The sequence below is a fragment of the Anomaloglossus baeobatrachus genome, chromosome 7 (assembly GCF_048569485.1).
Source record: "Anomaloglossus baeobatrachus isolate aAnoBae1 chromosome 7, aAnoBae1.hap1, whole genome shotgun sequence".
In the NCBI taxonomy this organism is placed as follows: Eukaryota; Metazoa; Chordata; class Amphibia; order Anura; family Aromobatidae; genus Anomaloglossus; species Anomaloglossus baeobatrachus.
In genome coordinates this window covers 282151982-282171371 of record NC_134359.1, presented here as the reverse complement: position 1 = coordinate 282171371, position 19390 = coordinate 282151982, and the positions used below count along the sequence as shown (strand labels likewise).

Genomic DNA, 19390 nt, shown 5'->3' with positions numbered 1-19390 from the left:
CGGCAGCAGCTCTGATGAGGAGGATGTGGTGGCTCTGAGAAGAGCCTTTGTGTTGTACTCGGGGTGCAGGACAGATCTAAGCCCTCTCCCCACGGATGCGGCGGGCCAGCTGGATATCTTTGGGCATGATGGTGACCCTCTTAGCGTGGATGGCGCACAGATTTGTGTCCTCAAACAGCCCCACCAGATAAGCCTCGCTGGCCTCCTGCAGGGCCATGACGGCCGAGCTCTGGAAGCGGAGATCGGTCTTGAAGTCCTGGGCGATTTCTCTTACCAGGCGCTGGAAGGGAAGCTTACGGATCAGCAGCTCAGTGGACTTCTGGTACCGGCGAATCTCACGGAGAGCGACTGTGCCTGGCCGGTAGCGGTGAGGCTTCTTCACTCCGCCGGTGGCGGGAGCGCTCTTCCTGGCGGCCTTAGTGGCCAGCTGCTTGCGGGGAGCTTTCCCTCCGGTGGATTTGCGAGCGGTCTGCTTAGTTCTGGCCATAGCTCAGTATAGAGGAGAACAGATGTGATGAGGAGCAGCGCAGAGAGCAGGAGATTTATACTCTGCTGCTCGTTTTCCCGCTTCATGTAGGATACCCCATTGGATATTTCAGAAAATAACAGGAGCCGCTAATAGGGTGTGATGTCCGCGACCAATCATTGCTCACAGGAGGCGGAGCCTGAGGCCTAGTAATCCCGCCCTACAGATGCAGTGGGGTCTCTGCAGCTCCCCCTTGTGGGTAGTGTCTGTATCAGAGCAGCGGGTGTTACAGGAGCCGCCGATGTGCCTGTGTATATTCCCGCAGAGCTGTACAGCGCCGCTCCCCCTCCTCCTACACATCCTAACGCGGGTTTCTATGTTCCCGGGGCCAAAATCTGATGATGCGGGTACATGTGACTTGTAGGCTCCAATCTGCGCTCACAAGGGAGCAGCGACAGAAGAGCTCATTACACGCGCATCACTCCCGCTGCTGTGACCTGCAGGAGCGCGGCCGGGGTGTGATCAGCTGCACACGTGATATGGCGGGAATACAGCGCCAGAGCCGGGGAAATAACCCTCATTATAGTGACACCAGTGTGCAGGATCCTGTAGATGGAGACACTGTGCGGAAGAATGAAAAATACAATGTCCGCTCCTGATCACAGCTCTGCCGGGACAAGGTGTTGGCTCTGAAAAGAGCCTTTGTGAGGAAGTATCAGGGCGGCTGCAGCTTATTTCTTAGCCGCGGGCTTCTTGGCTTTCGCTGCCTTCTTAGCCGGACTCTTTGCAGCTTTGGGTTTTGCCGCCTTCTTAGCCGGGCTCTTGGTCACCTTCTTGGGTTTCGGAGCGGACTTCTTCTTGGGGCTCTTTGCCGCCTTCTTGGCAGCTGCGGGCTTCTTAGCCTTCTTCGGGCTCTTCTTGGCCGTGGTCGGAGCCTTCTTGGGCTTCTTAGGAGATTTGGCCGCTTTCTTTGCTGCAGCGGGTTTCTTGGCCGCAGCTGCTGGCTTCTTCTTGGCCACCTTGTCCTTGCTCTCCTGCTTCTTGTTCAGCTTGAAGGATCCGGAGGCGCCGCTGCCCTTCACCTGGAGGAGGACGCCTTTGGTGACCAGACCCTTGACGCCCAGCTTCACCCGGCTGTTGTTCTTCTCTACATCGTAGCCTCGGGCAGTCAGAAGCTTCTTCACGGCGGCCAGAGAGACCCCACTGCGCTCCTTAGAGGCGGAAACGGCATTGACAATCAGCTCGGAGATACTGGGACCGAAAGATTTCTTGCTTTTCTTTGCGGCCCCGGATTTCTTCGGCTGCTTCTTAGATTTGGCGGCCGGTTCGGCAGCAGGAGGAGCGGCGGCTGGTGCGGTCTCTGCCATCGCGTGATGCGGAAATAAAACACAAAAAAATCTCCTGTGAGGAAACCACTGAGGACGGAGCTGGAGGAGTCTGTTCTATATACAGTCTTACTGCGCACTGATTGGCTGCTAAGCTGCACTGTCCTGAGCTTCTATTGGCTGACACTGAACACAGGCCCCGCCTTCTCCCGACCGTCCCAGAGTGAAGCGCCGCTCTCCCCTTGTGCTTCCCTGCCCGGGATAAAAGCCCTTTATCGGCTACAGCCGGACGGGTGAGCGCGCTTTCTCCAGCACTTCCCATCCTCCAACATCTCCACTGAGCGTTTGTCGCCGTCACTACCAGAGAAGCCGGGAAACAGCGGAGAGAAGGTCCCGGGATCATCGCCGCCGTCCTCCCGATCTGCTCATCACTGAGTGTCAGAGAAAATAAAACTGCTGCGGGAGCTCGTCCTCCTATTCCCGGCTCTTATCACCACAATAAGGATCATCACTACAATATATACTGTGCAGGCAGCAGATTATACTATGTGGGGGCGACCTGGAGCTGCTGAGAGCCCAGAATGGTAACACAGGCGATGGCCTCCGCTGCCTGCACCTCCCTGAGCTGGAATATAAATCTATCCCGTGTGTGCAGAGTATCGGGAGTAACCAGGTCTCCACATCAGTAGATCATGCCCATAGGTAGATCAGTGCAATCTCCTGCAGAATATTGTGTCTTATCCTCTGTGAAGCTTTTATCTCTGAGGCCTGTACTGGTGGGAAGAGCTGTGATGAGGCGATGACTTCACAATGCGACCCACTCCATCCAAAAGCAGAAAAATCCCTGTGTAATCACGGAAATATTAATCACGCATCTGACACCAACTACTGTGCAAACGGCGAAATACTGAGGAAGAAGCGAAGACGCAAAATGCTCAATCCGCACACAGCACAGCTGTATATACTGCACAGCACAGATCAGCAGCTTTATAAGTGTCCATAATAGTAGAGCAATGTGTACATGATATACAGCAGTATGCAGCGTTTACATAGCAGGGTATACAGTACATATAGCAATGTGGACAGTGTATACACAGCAGTGCGTACATTGTATTCAGCAGCGTGTAGTGGAAAAGGGCAAGAGAGCTGAGGATAATGAAGACAATTATGAATAGGAAAAGGAAGAGGAAAAATACAAGGAGGATGATGAAGACGAATTAGAGGAGAAAGACAAAGACAGCTCTCTATTTTTTAACAGAATTATCCCAAATACAGTCCATAGATAAAATCCACCGAACACTAATGTGTTATGTAAGCAGCTTTCCAGATCTCCGTCATTATCTCCCCAGTCGCTTATTCCTGCAGTCTATGTACAGATCAGTTCCACAGCTACAAGCAGGAGGTCCGTGCTATAACATGATCTTACATTTTCACAGAGAAGCGGCCTCATACTCAGGCACCAATGTCCGCTGTGTGGAGGGATATAAACGGCTTCATCACCAGCCAGAGTATGAAGATTGCTGAGTAGTAGTGCAGAGCAGGCACGGGATGATGAGAGCGGTAATTAGGCAGCAGTCACACGGCCGTATAACTGGGGCCGGGATTGCATACAATGCTCCGACTGGCGGAGACTCTTCCTGACCGGAGCGTGAGAGGTCCATAGCAATAGAAGCTTAGAAAAAGCAAAATCCTTCAGATATTATTCAAGTAAAGACTAGTAAAAAGATCGAGTTAATAGAGAAACCTCAGGGAGACTTGCTTAGTTACCCATGGGGTGTTTGCAAAACCACTAATAAATAATTGGGGAAGAAAAACGGAACAACAAGTGTGGTATCATGCAAAACAATGACAAATATTTATTTGGGTACAAAAACTATATGAGATACAAATATTGTATATAAAAAAGAGGAAAAGATGACAGATGCAATAGACTTCTGGCAGGGAAAAAAAAATACGACAGGCCTGTGTAATTAAATATGGGTCAGTAGCACCCGGCTACCAAAATCATAACAATTGTAGCCATTCCATCAAATAATAATTATTTATATATAAAACTAGCTGTACTACCCGGCTTCGCCCGGGTTAATAACGGCTGTTAAAATAGAATGTATTAACATTCCCGGGATAGAATGTATAAATAGAATATATTAACGCCCAGGATAGTAACTGTCTCTATGTTTCTCTCCCATTCTCTGTCTGTCTCCCCCTCTGTATATATCTCTCTGTCTCTCTATCTTTGTCTGTCTCTTTCCTTGTCTGTCTATCTGTCTCTTTCCCTGTCTGTCTGTTTCCCGGTGTCTGTCTCTTAACCTGTCTCTCTCTTTCCCTGTCAGTCTGTCTCTTTATGTGTCTCTTTGTGTGTGTTTCTTTCCCTGTCTATGTCTCTTTCCCTGGCTGCATTGCGACACGCCAACATTCCATATAAGGGCATGGCCGCGCGCATTCTTCTGAAGATCTGGCTGCACTGTTTCTCCCAGTTCCATTCGCTGTAATGGAGGCAGATTTTTTGGCGAATAACTGTAAAGAGCGGAGTTAAAATTTCCCCTCAAAACATAGCCTATAGCCTATGACGCCCTTGGGGTCCAGAAGTGTGAGTGTGCAAAATTTTGTGGCTGTAGCTGCGACGGTGCGGATGCCAATCCTGGACATACACACATTCAGCTTTATATATTAGATGATACTATGTAGGAGGAATTTTTAAAAAACACAAATTAGGGATTACATAACATATAACAGTTTAAATCAATGCAGGTATAAAGTATCAGCAATGCAAGGGTCTGGATCTTTCAACAAGATTTCTTGCTTTTTTTTGCGGCCCCGGATTTCTTCGGCTGCTTCTTAGACTTGGCGGCCGGTTCGGCAGCAGGAGGAGCGGCGGCTGGTGCGGTCTCTGCCATCGTGTGATGCGGAAATAAAACACAAAAAGATCTTCTGCGGGGAAAACACTGAGGACGGAGCTGGCGGCGTCTAGTTATATGTACAGTCTTACTGCGCACTGATTGGCTGCTGAGCTACACCGTCCTGAGCGTCTATTGGCTGACACTGAGCACAGGCGGCCGCCTGCCTCTCTGTATGGGCGCCGGCCACTTGTCTGTGCGGGCGGGTGGCCGGCCGGCTGCCTGCCTCTCTGTGTGGGCACCGGCCGCCTGTGTATGCCTGCGGCTGACGGTCTGCCTCTCTGTGCGGGCGCCGGCCGCTTGTCTGTGTGGGCGGCCGGGTGGCTGCCTGCCTCTCTGTGCGGGCGCCGGTCGCTTGTCTGTGCGGGCGGACGGCCGCCTGTCTCTCTGTATGGGTGCCGGCCGCTTGTCTGTGCGGCGGGCGGGCGCCTGCATCTCTGTATGGGCGCCGGCCACTTGTCTGAGCGGGCGGGTGGCCGGTCGGCCGCCTGCCTCTCTGTATGGGTGCTGGCCGCTTGTCTGTGCGGGCGGGCAGCCGCCTGCCTCTCTGTATGGGTGCCGGCCACTTGTCTGTGCGGGCGGGTGGCCGGCCGCTTGTCTGTGTGGGCGGGCGGCCGCCTCTCTGTGCGGGCGCCGGCCGCCTGCCTCTCTGTGCGGACACCGGCCGCTTGTCTGGGCGCCCTGATAGGGGCCCGGACGCTTCTCCGCGGCTCGGGCCGAGCCGCTCGAGGTCCGGGCTCGGGTTGTCTGTGACACGAGCGCCTCCGGACCGGGGGCCACGTCGCTCTGTTAAGGGGAGAGCCAGTAGTGTGGTGGTGGTGTGGGACAAGGTGCGCAGCCGGGGAGGGCCGCGTTGTCATCCTATGGGTCATGACGCCACCCACGGGTCGTGGTGACGGGATGCACCACCGCTGCGGCTGAAGTGAAGGTGCGGGCTCATCCGGGATCGGTCTTGCGGTCACAGCCTAGATGTTAGCCCCTCCGTGGGTAGGGGCGGTGTGTCCCGGGGCCCGGTGGGGGACTGCCAACGGTGTTGTTGTCGGGATGCAGGGTGCCATGCTGCGGTGCAGTGTCGTGCCCGGATCGCACTGGTGTACTTACGATTAATTCACATTCAGAGTCGCTGGTAAACCAAAGTTCGAGTATGGTAGGGTCCCGCAGCCGGCTGCTTGTGTCCCCTTGTGAGGTTGATGGTGGCCCCTTTCCCTTGCACCTCTTGTTGTGGTTTTTGGCTCCCCTGCCTGGACAGTGGTAGCCCGCTCCCCGGCGTTGAGCTGCCGGAGGAGCCCTCGGTTGCCCGCAGGTGCTGGCCCGTCGGATGTTTGGCCCTTGGCGGTGGCTCTCACCTGGTATCGGTGGGCTTTTGCCTTCTTTCTGGACTTTGGGTGAGGATGAACCCGTGAGGTCCAGCCTGCAATCAGTTAGTTTGCCTATACTCAGTGGCTTCTAAGCTAGGATGGGGTCTGAGTACCCGGTTTCTGGTGCTCCGGTAAATGGTTGACTCCTTGGTTCAGGGCCGGCGGGCTCCAACCCTGGCCCGGTCCCTAAGGTTCCGTCGGCTGCTGTACCAGTACTCCTGCAGGCGGCCACCACCGTCTGCCTGCCTGATGGTTCAAGGGTCCCAGGCTCCTAGCCGGGTCCCTGACAGCTCTACAACTCCACTCCTCTCACTGTCACTCGACTCCAACTAGGCTGTTTGTATTTCCCAGCTGATCACTCTCAAAAGCCGGCCGCTCAGCTGATCGCTCTCAATAGCCGGCCGCCAGGCGATCAGCTGAAAGTTCGGCCGCCGAGAGACAAAATAAAGTTTCTGTGATTTAAAAAAAAAAAAAGCATGCGCAGTGAAAAATAAAGAATTCAGTCGCTCAAAAAACGTTACATGCTGCATTCCTTACGCCCGGCGGAAGCAACGCAGCGTCGGCCAGCGGAAGCAACGCAGTTACTTTTGGCACAATCCGTCATCCATACAAGTCTATGGGAAACAGAGGAATCCGTTAACGAATTCCACTGTTTTTCAAAAGGGCGGTGTTACGGGGGGACCGGCAGATTAGGAAAAGGGGGTATATATCCCTATCGGCAGTCAGGGCCCACCATGCTCCAGATGGCAATGAAGCTGCTGGATCCCTGTGGGTTAAGTGGACTTTATAGGACTGATGACTCATAGATAACCAGCACACCAGGGAACCGGTCACGTGTGTAGAGACACGTTAGACCGGATGACAACCCAGTTAGCGTTACGGTGGAATTGGCGCAACCCCGACCACGTGTATAGGGAACACGTCAGGCCGGATGGTGACCAGGTAGTGTTGACCGAGAAGACCGCTGCGACAGCGCCCTGTCGGCCACGTCTGTTAGACACGACAAGCCGAGCGATCCTTCGATTAGCGTTTCTGGTCACTACGCTAATGGTGACGTATGTAGAGGACACGTCAGGCCAAGAGATGACACCAGTAGCGTTGACTGGGAAGGCAAGGAGGATAATAGGTTCACACACCCAATCCTGGAACACCCTGTTAACTCCACAGGGGTCCTGGGGTATGCTGTACGTGTGCGTAAGAGGCACAACTGGTGACGCAGGGGACGCAACAGGCGGATTGCGCCAAAAGGTAAATAACGCAAGTGTGAAAGTACCCTTACCCGTCACTGGGCCAGTTTGGGATGTCACAGCGGCCTGGCCCGGTTCCGTGCCCCGACGGTGTCTATAAGAGATGAAGGGGTTGGTTGGGGACGTTGGTAGTAGTAGTTATTTGTAACGCCACCTGTGGTATGCAGCCAGTTGTTAGCGGCCGCTGCAGAATGTCTCTCTTCTGGGGCAGATGGTGATGCAGCTTAGGTGTTGCAGCTCTCCACAGACAGAGCTAGGCCCCAGGTTGGGGGTGGCTGTTCAACCATGTGCGAGAGTGCAGGGCGCGGTATGGATCAGACAACAGAGCGGTTGCAGTTTAAGTTGTATCCTGAATGACTTGCTCCTGTTGTTTGACTGCCAAACTCCGCTGTGATGGGCTCCAGCCAATGCCGGATAGTTCGGAGGCCTGAACCGGTGGGATGCTCCGTGAGGCCTTCCTTCCTGCGCTGTGTTGTGCGAGTCCTGTGCTGTATTGTGCGAGTCCCTGTGGCTTAGATCTACGCTGGGATCCGAGTCCTGGGGGTGATTATGTGCCCCGTCTCGCATAGCAGGCAGCGCGAGCCTGTTGATGGGTTCGCCCTTTGGTCACGACTCCTGGCTCTATGTGCTACTTTACCCAGGGCACTGTTGTGGGCCAGAAGACTTGACATCTTCTGCCTGACGAATTCTGCTGGCAGGCCATGAAGTGCCCACCAGCCTAGGGCTTCGAGATGTGTGCCAGTCATGAGTGAGATATGAGCTCTCTCCTCAGCGACCGTGTTCTCCTGCATCCCACTTGGTTCCCGTTGGTTTCTAGACTGCTGTATGTGGCTCCTCTCTCCCCAGATCAGTTGCCCAGCCCAACTGAGCACCTAAGCTAGTGGGTGGGAGGCCCCAGACGATGTGGTGACCATTCTAAATGACCCTACCTTAACCCCGTCCTGGTGAGAGGGCAACTGGCTTATGTATGTTTGTGGATTGTGAATGACCGGCACCGACCTCTTCCTTGCCCGGGATGATTACTGCACCTCTGGTAAGGCGTAGTACCCTGTGGTGACTGAAGCCTCAGGGGCGCCACACATACACCCCATATAGCGATGTATATCCTCCCTGTACAGCTGTATGGGTCCATATGTTGCTTTTAGTGATGGGGGATCGAACTGGTGTTTTTTTCTTGTTTTGCAAATTGCAGCCAATCAGGATGGTTCTTAACTAAGGAAGAGCAAACCTAAACTGTAAAGTTTGGGGATAACACTGGGCACTGGGTGTTCGGGTATCGCACCTGTACACTAGCTTTTACCTGTATGTCTGGTTCCTGTTTAGGTTTATGACCTGAATAAAGAGAATACAGAGCAGCCAATCAGGAAGCATTTCCTATGTGGCACTACCGGCTCATTACAGCCGCATCAAGTATTGAGAAGGCTGTGATTAGCAGCTCACCACTGAAGAAGCAAAAACAAATAAATGACTTGGGCTATTGCCCTATTTATGAAAGCCAGCTGAGATAAAGCAGCAGCTGTAGGCTGCAACCCCCCCCCCCCCCAGCTGTCTGCTTTCCAGTGGCTGATCAAAAATCGAGGATCCCATGCAGATTTTTTTATTAAATATAAAAAAAAAATATAAAAAGACTGACAGCACATCCACTAGGTGTGAACAGAAGCACACTGAAAATTCAACGTTACAAAAATCTGTACAGCAGCAAATGAAAAGCTAAACTTTGTAATCATGTAGTATAGAGAATTTGGCACTGCATTACTGCTATTGGGAAAAATGAGACAAAAAAGTGGTACGCCTTGTCTTTGTCGGGGTTACACAAATTGGCTAATTTTTAAACCACGTATTTCATTTTTTCCAGTAGCAGTAATGCAGAGCAAAAATTTCTATATTTCAGGTTTACATATTTTAGCTCTTCAGATGTTACTGTACAGATTTTTGTAATGTAAAAAAAAAATGGCTTGGAGTCCCCCTCATTGTTAATAACCAGCCGAGGTAAAGCAGGTAGCTGGTATTTACTAGGGAAGGAAGAGCCATGGCTATTGGCCCCTCCCAGCCTGATAATATCACCCTTCAGCCGCCAAAGAATTGGTATATAACATTAGATGCAACAGCTCATCCCGCTTGCCCTGATGCGGTGGCAATGTATGGGGTTAATAGCTGTGATTTGACAAAAAAACATAGCTGCCAAACCCTAGGATAGTAATGGGGAAAGCCCATATAGCGCTGTATACAGCAATATAGTGCGGACATATCAATCACTCCCGGCCTGAGAAGAGGAAACAAACCGGATCACCGCGTGTTACCGAGAACAAAGAGCAGAAACTCTCAGCCATAGGGCGGGAATTTCAAATTTAACGCTCAGCTAGTCAGTAAGGCTCTGGCTCCGGCCATAGACGCTGTTAACCCGTTACTGCCCGCAATGTTCAGAGTTTTCTAGTACCCCCATATACGGTACTACTGTTATCTCTATATGCTGCATACCGCCATAATCTCCAAACGGTTTTGTATACTGACATTGCCATATAACCCCATAGTTCTGTATAATGCAGGACATTCCTAATCTAGTACTATAAACCGCAATTTTACGCAATACATCTGTATACAAAGTACTTTGAATTCAAACTAACACTATATACCGCGTTATTGTGCTGTATACCCAGTTTCTCCAGAATCAAGCTCTGCTGTAAACAATGTGGTGGCTCTTAGAAGAGCCTTTGTGGTGTGGAGGATGGGGATCACCAGTAACGGCTCACTTGGCGCTGGTGTACTTGGTGACGGCCTTGGTGCCCTCGGACACGGCGTGCTTGGCCAGCTCTCCCGGCAGCAGCAGGCGCACGGCGGTCTGGATCTCCCGGGAGGTGATGGTGTGGCGCTTGTTGTAATGAGCCAGGCGGGAGGCTTCCCCTGAGATGCGCTCGAAGATGTCACCAACGAAGCAATTCATGATGCCCATGGCCTTGGAGGAGATGCCGGTGTCGGGGTGCACCTGCTTCAGCACCTTGTACACGTAGATGGCATAGCTCTCCTTCCTGGTCTTCCTCCGCTTCTTGCCGTCCTTCTTCTGAGTCTTGGTCACGGCTTTCTTGGAGCCCTTCTTGGCGGCTGGGGCGGACTTGGCGGGATCAGGCATGATGAGAGAAGAAAGATCTTGTCACAAGATAAGAGAATAATAATCTCTCCTCCCAGAGCGGCCGTATTTATAGACCGGCCATGCAAATGAGCACTGATGACACATCGCCGTTCCATTGGGTGAAAAAGGCATGTGACTTGTGGAACGTCATGATCACCGCCCCTGCAGCTCATTGGGGGATCCACAAGTCTCATTTCCATGGATGACTTCAGATTCAGTCAATGACAGGAAAGGAGGGCGGAGCAGCAGCTTATAAAACACTCCGGAGCCGCACTCGCGTCACATTACGGTTCTTTATCGTCTGATCTCCGAAAAAGCAACGCAGCGATGTCTGGACGCGGCAAACAAGGAGGGAAGGCCCGCGCTAAGGCCAAGACCCGCTCATCCCGGGCAGGACTGCAGTTCCCAGTCGGTCGTGTGCACAGGCTTCTCCGCAAGGGCAATTACGCCGAGAGAGTGGGCGCCGGCGCTCCGGTCTACCTGGCCGCTGTGCTCGAGTATCTGACTGCTGAGATCCTGGAATTGGCCGGCAATGCTGCCCGGGACAACAAGAAGACCCGCATCATCCCCCGTCACCTGCAGCTGGCTGTGCGCAATGACGAGGAGCTGAACAGGCTGCTGGGTGGGGTGACCATTGCCCAGGGAGGCGTCCTGCCCAACATCCAGGCCGTGCTGCTGCCCAAGAAGACCGAGAGCAGCAAGAAGAGCGAGAGCGGTAAGAAGGGCAAGTAACGCCGCTGATCCGCATCATCCACAACACAAAGGCTCTTCTAAGAGCCACCACCCCGTCATCACAGGAGCTGGCGCCGCTGATCTCTGCTGTGGTTCTGTACATATAGATTTATTATGGCCGCGGTTCTATATATCTCCGGGGGTATAAGCTGCACCCGGCAGTGTGAATAGTCCTGTGTATTATGAGGTTGGCACAGTGGCTGTAATTACTGTTATATACCCTCATATCGTGCCTCTATATAGAGCTGTACAGACTCCACACAGAAGCACGGCCGCCTCTGTGAGCGCCGAGGTTTCTGCAATCATTGAACACATAATGTGAGCGGCATCTGCTATATGGAATATACGGAATAATAATGGAGATACTTGTGGATTTCCTGAGATCCCATCAGCCGCGACAAGGCGCCTCCTGTGCTGGCCCTGATCTCATCTATTCCATACAGCAGCGGCGCCGCTCACATTTCATACACTCGGGGTTTGCAGACATCTTGGATCTTACAGAAGCGCTGGATTCTTCTGTGTATTCTGCGGGTATTGGGCGTGTTCACACTTGCTGTATTCGGAGTCGCTGCTCACTTTTCTTTATGCTGCACAGACCCCATTAGAAGTCTGCATATAGCGCTGAATATAAACCTACATATGAAGTATTCACTCAGCCCCAGACCTTCCGCCTGACACCGCGAGGCACAGAGAGTGGAGAAACTCAGCCATTGTGCGGGAATTTCAAATTCAGAGCTCAGCCAATCAGGACACATTACAATTCTGGCTCCGCCCACACATCGCTTTCCTCAGACGTTCAGTTTTAACACCTTAGTGCCTGTGATGAATCCAGTTGCCATTACAGAATAGAAATTTAAGGTTGGAGCGTTTACACCACTCTGGAGAAAGTATAAGCGGCTCTACGTGGAGTATAAAGTGGTGTATGGAAGGAGAATACAGCACTATATGGAGGTATTCAGCTTTTATAGATGATAAACAGCACAATAGGAGTTTACAGCAGTATATGGAAGTATACAGCACTATGGATGGTGTATAGGGCAATGCACGGGGTATACTGTACTTTGTGGACGTATACACAACTATATGGAAGGACCCAATACTTTATAGATATACAGCACATTATGGAGTGTACAGGACAGCGGTGAGATTATTTAGGCTGTCACATTTTAACGCGTTTTTTTCGGGGGCCCCAATAGTGCTCTGTACTGCTATAGAGGGCTGTATAATGTCCATACAGAGCTTTCTACTCATTATAAAGGGCTCTGCACTTCAATGTAATGCAATATACCCCCATATAGTGCTGGACGCCCGCTAATAGTACAGATCATGATAAAGTGCTGAATACACCCTACATATTTAATTTTCACTATAGCCAGAGCCCCTCCCGCTGACACCGCGGATCAGAGAACACAGAACGAGAGAAAAGCAGCCAGGGAATCATTCAATGCTCAACCAATCAGCACTAAGCAGGCCCCTGCTTCCGTCCACAGATACTAACTCCTTAGTGCCCGCGATGTTCCAGCTGCAGCTAAAGCAGAGGAGTCAGCAGTGATCGAGCGCAGCGCCGATCTCCCGCCCCTCTCCGCAGCAGCTGTAGCTTCTATTCAGGGCGTAAAATAAATCGACTGATCTGCTATAGAGCCCATATGGTGATTGCGCAGTGGATGCTTTTCTGCCCACGCTATTCTATAGTGTATACAGCAGCGCTCAATATATACAGGGGATGGAGGTTCTTGTCCTTCAAAGGGCGCAAATTTGTCTTTGCTGTGAGCAGATAGACCGGGTTTTCAGAACTCCTAATGCGGCTACTAACCAGCAATTTCATGTCACAAATTTCCCCGCTAAAAGGGGATCATGCGACACCGGATCTGTGGATAAAGTGTAGATCTGCCCGATCACCTCGAATGCTCCACCAGGTTGTGGGGGTGAAGTCGCCTCATCTGTGAGAACACGTATGTGGAGCGGGATCGGCCAGTAATGCGTTAATCCGGGTAAAGAAACTTGTACTGGATTTATCTGTATTATCAGACACATGACAGATCAGTGACAGTTTCCAGCATTCCCCGGAGCACAGGAGATCGGCAGTCAGCTCACCCCACAGCAGCAGGACAATCGCGTGTAAAGAGGCAGAACCACGTGTTACAGAGCGGGAATTTCAAACTCGTAGCTCCGCCTCTGAAACCGTAGATTTCAGACTTAAGAGCGCTCATACGTTTATTTTAACCCTTTGATATCACCGTATTCAGCTGCGGTTTCAGTTACTTTTCCATCTCCCGCTGCTGTCACCCTCCTGCCGTTATTGTAAACATCCCGCCCAATCGCTGCTCTCCGTCCATCTGATTATAACCTGCACCTCTGCATATAGGGGAGATTATATTCTGAGGATTCAGGTCTGGGGCAGCTCTACAATACTCAGGATACAGCGCAGTCCTGTCCTCCAGACCTGCTGCCCCCGCACACGGTGATCGCGCTGGATGGAGGATGAGCCGCCATTATTATTCTGAAGGGTTATTAATCTTCGGTGGCCGCCATCGATCCGAGACTATAGTGCCCAAGACGCGATAATTACATGAGTCTATAAACCCGGTACAGTTCGTCCATCTATCCAGCTGCCTCATACAGCGTTATTCCTGGTTAATGTCCGCTGTACCCGATCACCCACACGGGTCTCATCCTAAAAATATCAGTAAGCAGCATCAACATTCATCTCCCAGCAGAACTTTGCTTTTCACTCTGTAGTAATCGCAGCACAGGAGGATATGGTCTATGCTCAGATATATCCATGTTCGGCTATACCCCCCTCCCCCCATCATACACCACGGTGTTATATATATAACAGCCACATGATAGATCAGTGAGAGCGAACAGCATTCACCAGGACACAGGAAATCTGCCCTCCGCTCACCCCACAGCAGCAGGACATTGTAGCCTTTCAGGTAGATGTGGGTGGCTCTGAAAAGAGCCTTTGGGTTGTGAGGACAGAATAGAGCAGAATTAACCTCCGAAGCCGTAGAGAGTGCGGCCCTGGCGCTTCAGCGCGTACACCACGTCCATGGCGGTGACGGTCTTCCTCTTGGCGTGCTCGGTGTAGGTGACGGCGTCACGGATCACATTCTCCAGGAAAACTTTCAGGACTCCGCGAGTCTCTTCGTAGATGAGACCGGAGATGCGCTTGACGCCTCCTCTGCGGGCGAGACGGCGGATGGCGGGCTTGGTGATGCCCTGGATGTTATCACGGAGCACCTTCCTGTGCCGCTTGGCGCCGCCTTTCCCGAGACCTTTTCCTCCTTTACCGCGACCAGACATCTTCAAAGTAGTTAGAACAAAACAAGTGATAAATTGACGCCGACTCCTCCTTTATGTAGAGGATGGTCGGACCAGAAGGAGAACTGAAAAGATGACGCGCGTCCGGGGCGTGTTTTACAGACTGAGGACTCCGCCTTTCCTCTGCTGATTGGCAGAATACAGAACTGTTAGGGAGTTTGAATTTACCGCCCTTTCGGCTTCTTCTGCAGTTCATTTGACTCTAATATAACTTCTCCCCAAATGAGAATTATCCCAAATACAGTCCATAGATAAAATCCACCGAACACTAATGTGTTATGTAAGCAGCTTTCCAGATCTCCGTCATTATCTCCCCAGTCGCTTATTCCTGCAGTCTATGTACAGATCAGTTCCACAGCTACAAGCAGGAGGTCCGTGTTATAACATGATCTTACATTTTCACAGAGAAGCGGCCTCATACTCAGGCGACAATGTCCGCTGTGTGGAGGGATATAAACGGCTTCATCACCAGCCAGAGTATGAAGATTGCTGAGTAGTAGCGCAGAGCAGGCACGGGATGATGAGAGCAGTAATTAGGCAGCAGTCACACGGCCGTATAACTGGGGCGGGGATTGCATACAATGCTCCGACTGGCGGAGGCTCTTCCTGACCGGAGCGTGAGAGGTCCATAGCAATAGAAGCTTAGAAAAAGCAAAATCCTTCAGATATTATTCAAGTAAAGACTAGTAAAAAGATCGAGTTAATAGAGAAACCTCATGGAGACTTGTTTGGTTACCCATGGGGTGTTTGCAAAACCACTAATAAATAATTGGGGAAGAAAAACGGAACAACAAGTGGGGTATCATGCAGAACAATGACAAATATTTATTTGGGTACAAAAACTATATGAGATACAAATATTGTATATAAAAAAAGAGGAAAAGATGACAGATGCAATAGACTTCTGGCAGTGGGAAAAAAATACGACAGGCCTGTGTAATTAAATATGGGTAAGTAGCACCCGGCTACCAAAATCATAACAATTGTAGCCATTCCATCAAATAATAATTATTTATAAATAAAACTAGCTGTACTACCCGGCTTCGCCCGGGTTAATATCGGCTGTTAAAATAGAATGTATTAACATTCCCGGGATAGAATGTATAAATAGAATATATTAACGCCCAGGATAGTAACTGTCTCTATGTTTCTCTCCCATTCTCTGTCTGTCTCCCCCTCTGTATATATCTCTCTGTTTCTCTATCTTTGTCTGTCTATCTTTCTCTTTCCCTGTCTGTCGGTCTCTTTATGTGTCTCTTTCTCTGTCTATGTCTCTTTCCCTGGCTGCATTGTGACACGCCAACATTCCATATAAGGGCATGGCCGCGCATTCTTCTGAAGATCTGGCTGCACTGTGGCTCCCAGTTCCATTCGCTGTTTTTTTGGCGAATAACTAAAGAGCGGAGTTAAAATTTCCCCTCGAAACATAGCCTATGACGCTCCTGGGGTCCAGAAGTGTGAGTGTGCAAAATTTTGTGGCTGTAGCTGCGACGGTGCGGATGCCAATCCCGGACATACACACACATTCAGCTTTATATATTAGATGATACTATATAGGAGGAATTTTTAAAAAAACAAAAATTAGGGATTACATAACATAAAACAGTTTAAATCAATGCAGGGATAAAGCGTCAGCAATGCAAGGGTCTGGATCTTTTAACAAGACCCCTACAAACTTAAAAAATTGGTACTGCCCTGATTTAAAAAAAAAATAGTTGTACTCACAAACATACAGTAATTTCATCAAATATTAAGCATTGACAAGTGCTGCAATGCTGGAGGATTTTTTTTTTTGCAAAAAAACAAAAAACAAACAGGGATTACATACCAAAATAGAATAGAATGTAAATCAATGCAGGGATAAAGTGCCAGCAGTGCAAGGGTCTGGAGTCCCCCAAGGAGAGGTAACCACATTTTGTGTGTCACAGAGCAGGCTTCATCAGACCAGAAGTTAGGGAGTCAATTCTATTCATCCTATTATGTTTAGGTATTTCATCCCTGTTTTTTGCAAAAATATTCCTCCTGCTTTGCAGCACTTTATATGTCAATCAATACTTAGTATTTGATGAAATGACTGCATGTTTGTGATTACAATTATGATTTTAGCAGTGTAGTACTTACCTATATACCATTTATGTAATTAACCAGGTGTATAGCAGCTTTGTTGCTAGAACCAAACCCTTGCACTGCTGGCACTTTATCCCTGCATTGATTTAAACTCTATTTTGGTTAGGTATGTAATCCGTTTTTTTTGCAAAAAAAAAAATCCTCCTGCATTGTAGTACATTATATTCAATGCTTATTGTTTCATGGAATGACTTTATGGTTGTGACTACAATTGTTATGACTTTCCGGGAAAGGAGAAACACGAGTTTTTGTAGTGCAAACAATACATAATTTATTTAGTGAATATGGTGACAAGGGCTTGAAAGAGTGAAGATGAACAATAATATTGTCATATATATATATATATATATATATATATATATATATATATATATATATGACAATATTATTGTTCATCTTAACTCTTTCAAGCCCTTGTCACCATATTCACTAAATAAATGATGTACTGTTTGCACTACAAAAACTCGTGTTTCTCCTTTCCCGGATATAATTAGGAGTTTGTGCCACCTGTGTGATCCCTGGATAGACAGGGACGCCGGGTATATGGCCAAAACTGAACTAATCATCTTTCCTCCGTCTCACCTACACTCTCCACCTGATCTATCTATTACAATAAATAACACCACGCTCTCGCCAGTACCCAAAGTTCGGTGCCTCGGAGTGACCTTTGACTCTGCCTTATCCTTCATACCACACATCCAGTCCCTCACCACCTCCTGCCGTCTTCAACTCAAAAATATTTCCAGAATCCGCCCTTTCCTCAATTTGCAATCTACTAAAATGCTAGTGCATGCCCTCATAATCTCCCGCCTCGACTACTGTAACATCCTCCTCTGTGGCCTCCCTGCCAACACGCTCGCCCCTCTCCAGTCCATCCTTAACTCTGCTGCCCGACTTATCCACCTCTCTCCTCAATACCACCCCGCTTCTCCCCTCTGCATGTCCCTCCACTGGCTTCCAATCTTCCACCGTATCCAATTCAAACTTCTAACACTGACCTACAAAGCTGTGCATAATCTTTCCCCTCCGTACATCTCCGAACTACTCTCCCACTACACTCCAACACGTCACCTCCGGTCCTCCCAAGATCTCCTCCTCTCCTCCTCTCTCATTCGCTCCTCACGCAACCGACTCCAAGACTTCTCCCGAGCATCCCCAGTCTCCTGGAACTCGCTGCCTCAACACGTCAGACTATCCCCTACCCTTGCAAACTTCAAACGGAACCTGAAAACTCATCTGTTCAGAAATGCCTACAATCTACAATGAACTCGCTGCCGCCTGACCACCGTGCGGAGCTGCCGCCCGGCCACCGTGCGGAGCTGCCGCCCGGCCACCGTGCGGAGCTGCCGCCCGACCACCGTGTGGAGCTGCCGCCCGACCACCGTGCGGAGCCGCCGCCTGACCTACACCCCACCTATTGTCTCCTCCCCATAATCCTATAGAATGTAAGCCCGCAAGGGTAGGGCCCTCTTCCCTCTGTACTAGTCTGTCTACTGTAACTTGTATACGTATTTTGTATGTAACCCCCTTCTCATGTACAGCACCATGGAATTAATGGTGCTCTATAAATAAATAATAATAATAATAATAATAAAATAGTATGGTTTTCTGGAAATCTGTTATGACTTTGTAGAACAAAAGGACTCAGAGCAAAATAACAGGCAGATGTGAATGATCAGCTCTTCAAAGTGAACTTTGTGGTGATAAGACTGATATTGAGGTGATCAGAACAGATCTAAGCTGTAGACCGCTATGTAGCTGCACACACGGGCGGTCACCTAGAATCTTGCATTAATGGGTAAATGTACTTTATCACTCACTGCTCGCACGTGTCTGATCTCAGTGATATGGACCAAGATCAAACCGATTATTTCACGCATTGACTTCCAGCTCCGCAGTAATCGCGGTAATGGAGGATGGCTATAGATAGTTACCGACATTCCTATATAAAACAGTCTGGTGCAGACACTAGTAGGAAACATTAGAGGATATAAGCGGCAGCAGCTCTGATGAGGAGGATGTGGTGGCTCTGAGAAGAGCCTTTGTGTTGTACTCGGGGTGCAGGACAGATCTAAGCCCTCTCCCCACGGATGCGGCGGGCCAGCTGGATATCTTTGGGCATGATGGTGACCCTCTTAGCGTGGATGGCGCACAGATTTGTGTCCTCAAACAGCCCCACCAGATAAGCCTCGCTGGCCTCCTGCAGGGCCATGACGGCCGAGCTCTGGAAGCGGAGATCGGTCTTGAAGTCCTGGGCGATTTCTCTTACCAGGCGCTGGAAGGGAAGCTTACGGATCAGCAGCTCAGTGGACTTCTGGTACCGGCGGATCTCACGGAGAGCGACTGTGCCTGGCCGGTAACGGTGAGGCTTCTTCACTCCGCCGGTGGCGGGAGCGCTCTTCCTGGCGGCCTTAGTGGCCAGCTGCTTGCGGGGAGCTTTCCCTCCGGTGGATTTGCGAGCGGTCTGCTTAGTTCTGGCCATAGCTCAGTATAGAGGAGAACAGATGTGATGAGGAGCAGAGCAGAGAGCAGGAGATTTATACTCTGCTGCTCGTTTTCCCGCTTCATGTAGGATACCCCATTGGATATTTCATAAAATAACAGGAGCCGCTAATAGGGTGTGATGTCCGCGACCAATCATTGCTCACAGGAGGCGGAGCCTGAGGCCTAGTAATCCCGCCCTACAGATGCAGTGGGGTCTCTGCAGCTCCCCCTTGTGGGTAGTGTCTGTATCAGAGCAGCGGGTGTTACAGGAGCCGCCGATGTGCCTGTGTATATTCCCGCAGA

At 50.2% G+C, this 19390-nt stretch overlaps 4 protein-coding genes across 4 annotated transcripts; all 4 read right to left on the bottom strand.

Moving 5' to 3' along the window:
• Positions 1-76: 76 nt before the first annotated feature.
• Positions 77-487, bottom strand: LOC142246374 (histone H3). The gene has a single exon (XM_075319423.1). The coding sequence runs from the start codon at positions 485-487 to the stop codon at positions 77-79; it is 411 nt and encodes a 136-aa protein (XP_075175538.1).
• Positions 488-1197: 710 nt separating this feature from the next.
• LOC142246731 (histone H1.3-like) lies at positions 1198-1833 on the bottom strand. Its single transcript, XM_075319784.1, has one exon. It carries the CDS (start codon positions 1831-1833, stop codon positions 1198-1200), a length of 636 nt encoding a protein of 211 aa, XP_075175899.1.
• An 8206-nt stretch (positions 1834-10039) lies between these two features.
• Positions 10040-10420, bottom strand: LOC142246373 (histone H2B 1.1-like). The gene has a single exon (XM_075319422.1). It carries the CDS (start codon positions 10418-10420, stop codon positions 10040-10042), a length of 381 nt encoding a protein of 126 aa, XP_075175537.1.
• An 8254-nt stretch (positions 10421-18674) lies between these two features.
• Positions 18675-19085, bottom strand: LOC142246372 (histone H3). Its single transcript, XM_075319421.1, has one exon. It carries the CDS (start codon positions 19083-19085, stop codon positions 18675-18677), a length of 411 nt encoding a protein of 136 aa, XP_075175536.1.
• Positions 19086-19390: the final 305 nt, after the last annotated feature.

What these genes read in the sequence shown, in the direction of transcription:
- LOC142246372 (XM_075319421.1), bottom strand. Translation starts at nt 19,085, where the DNA reads ATGGCCAGAACTAAGCAGACCGCTCGCAAATCCACCGGAGGGAAAGCT.
- LOC142246373 (XM_075319422.1), bottom strand. Translation starts at nt 10,420, where the DNA reads ATGCCTGATCCCGCCAAGTCCGCCCCAGCCGCCAAGAAGGGCTCCAAG.
- LOC142246731 (XM_075319784.1), bottom strand. Translation starts at nt 1,833, where the DNA reads ATGGCAGAGACCGCACCAGCCGCCGCTCCTCCTGCTGCCGAACCGGCC.
- LOC142246374 (XM_075319423.1), bottom strand. Translation starts at nt 487, where the DNA reads ATGGCCAGAACTAAGCAGACCGCTCGCAAATCCACCGGAGGGAAAGCT.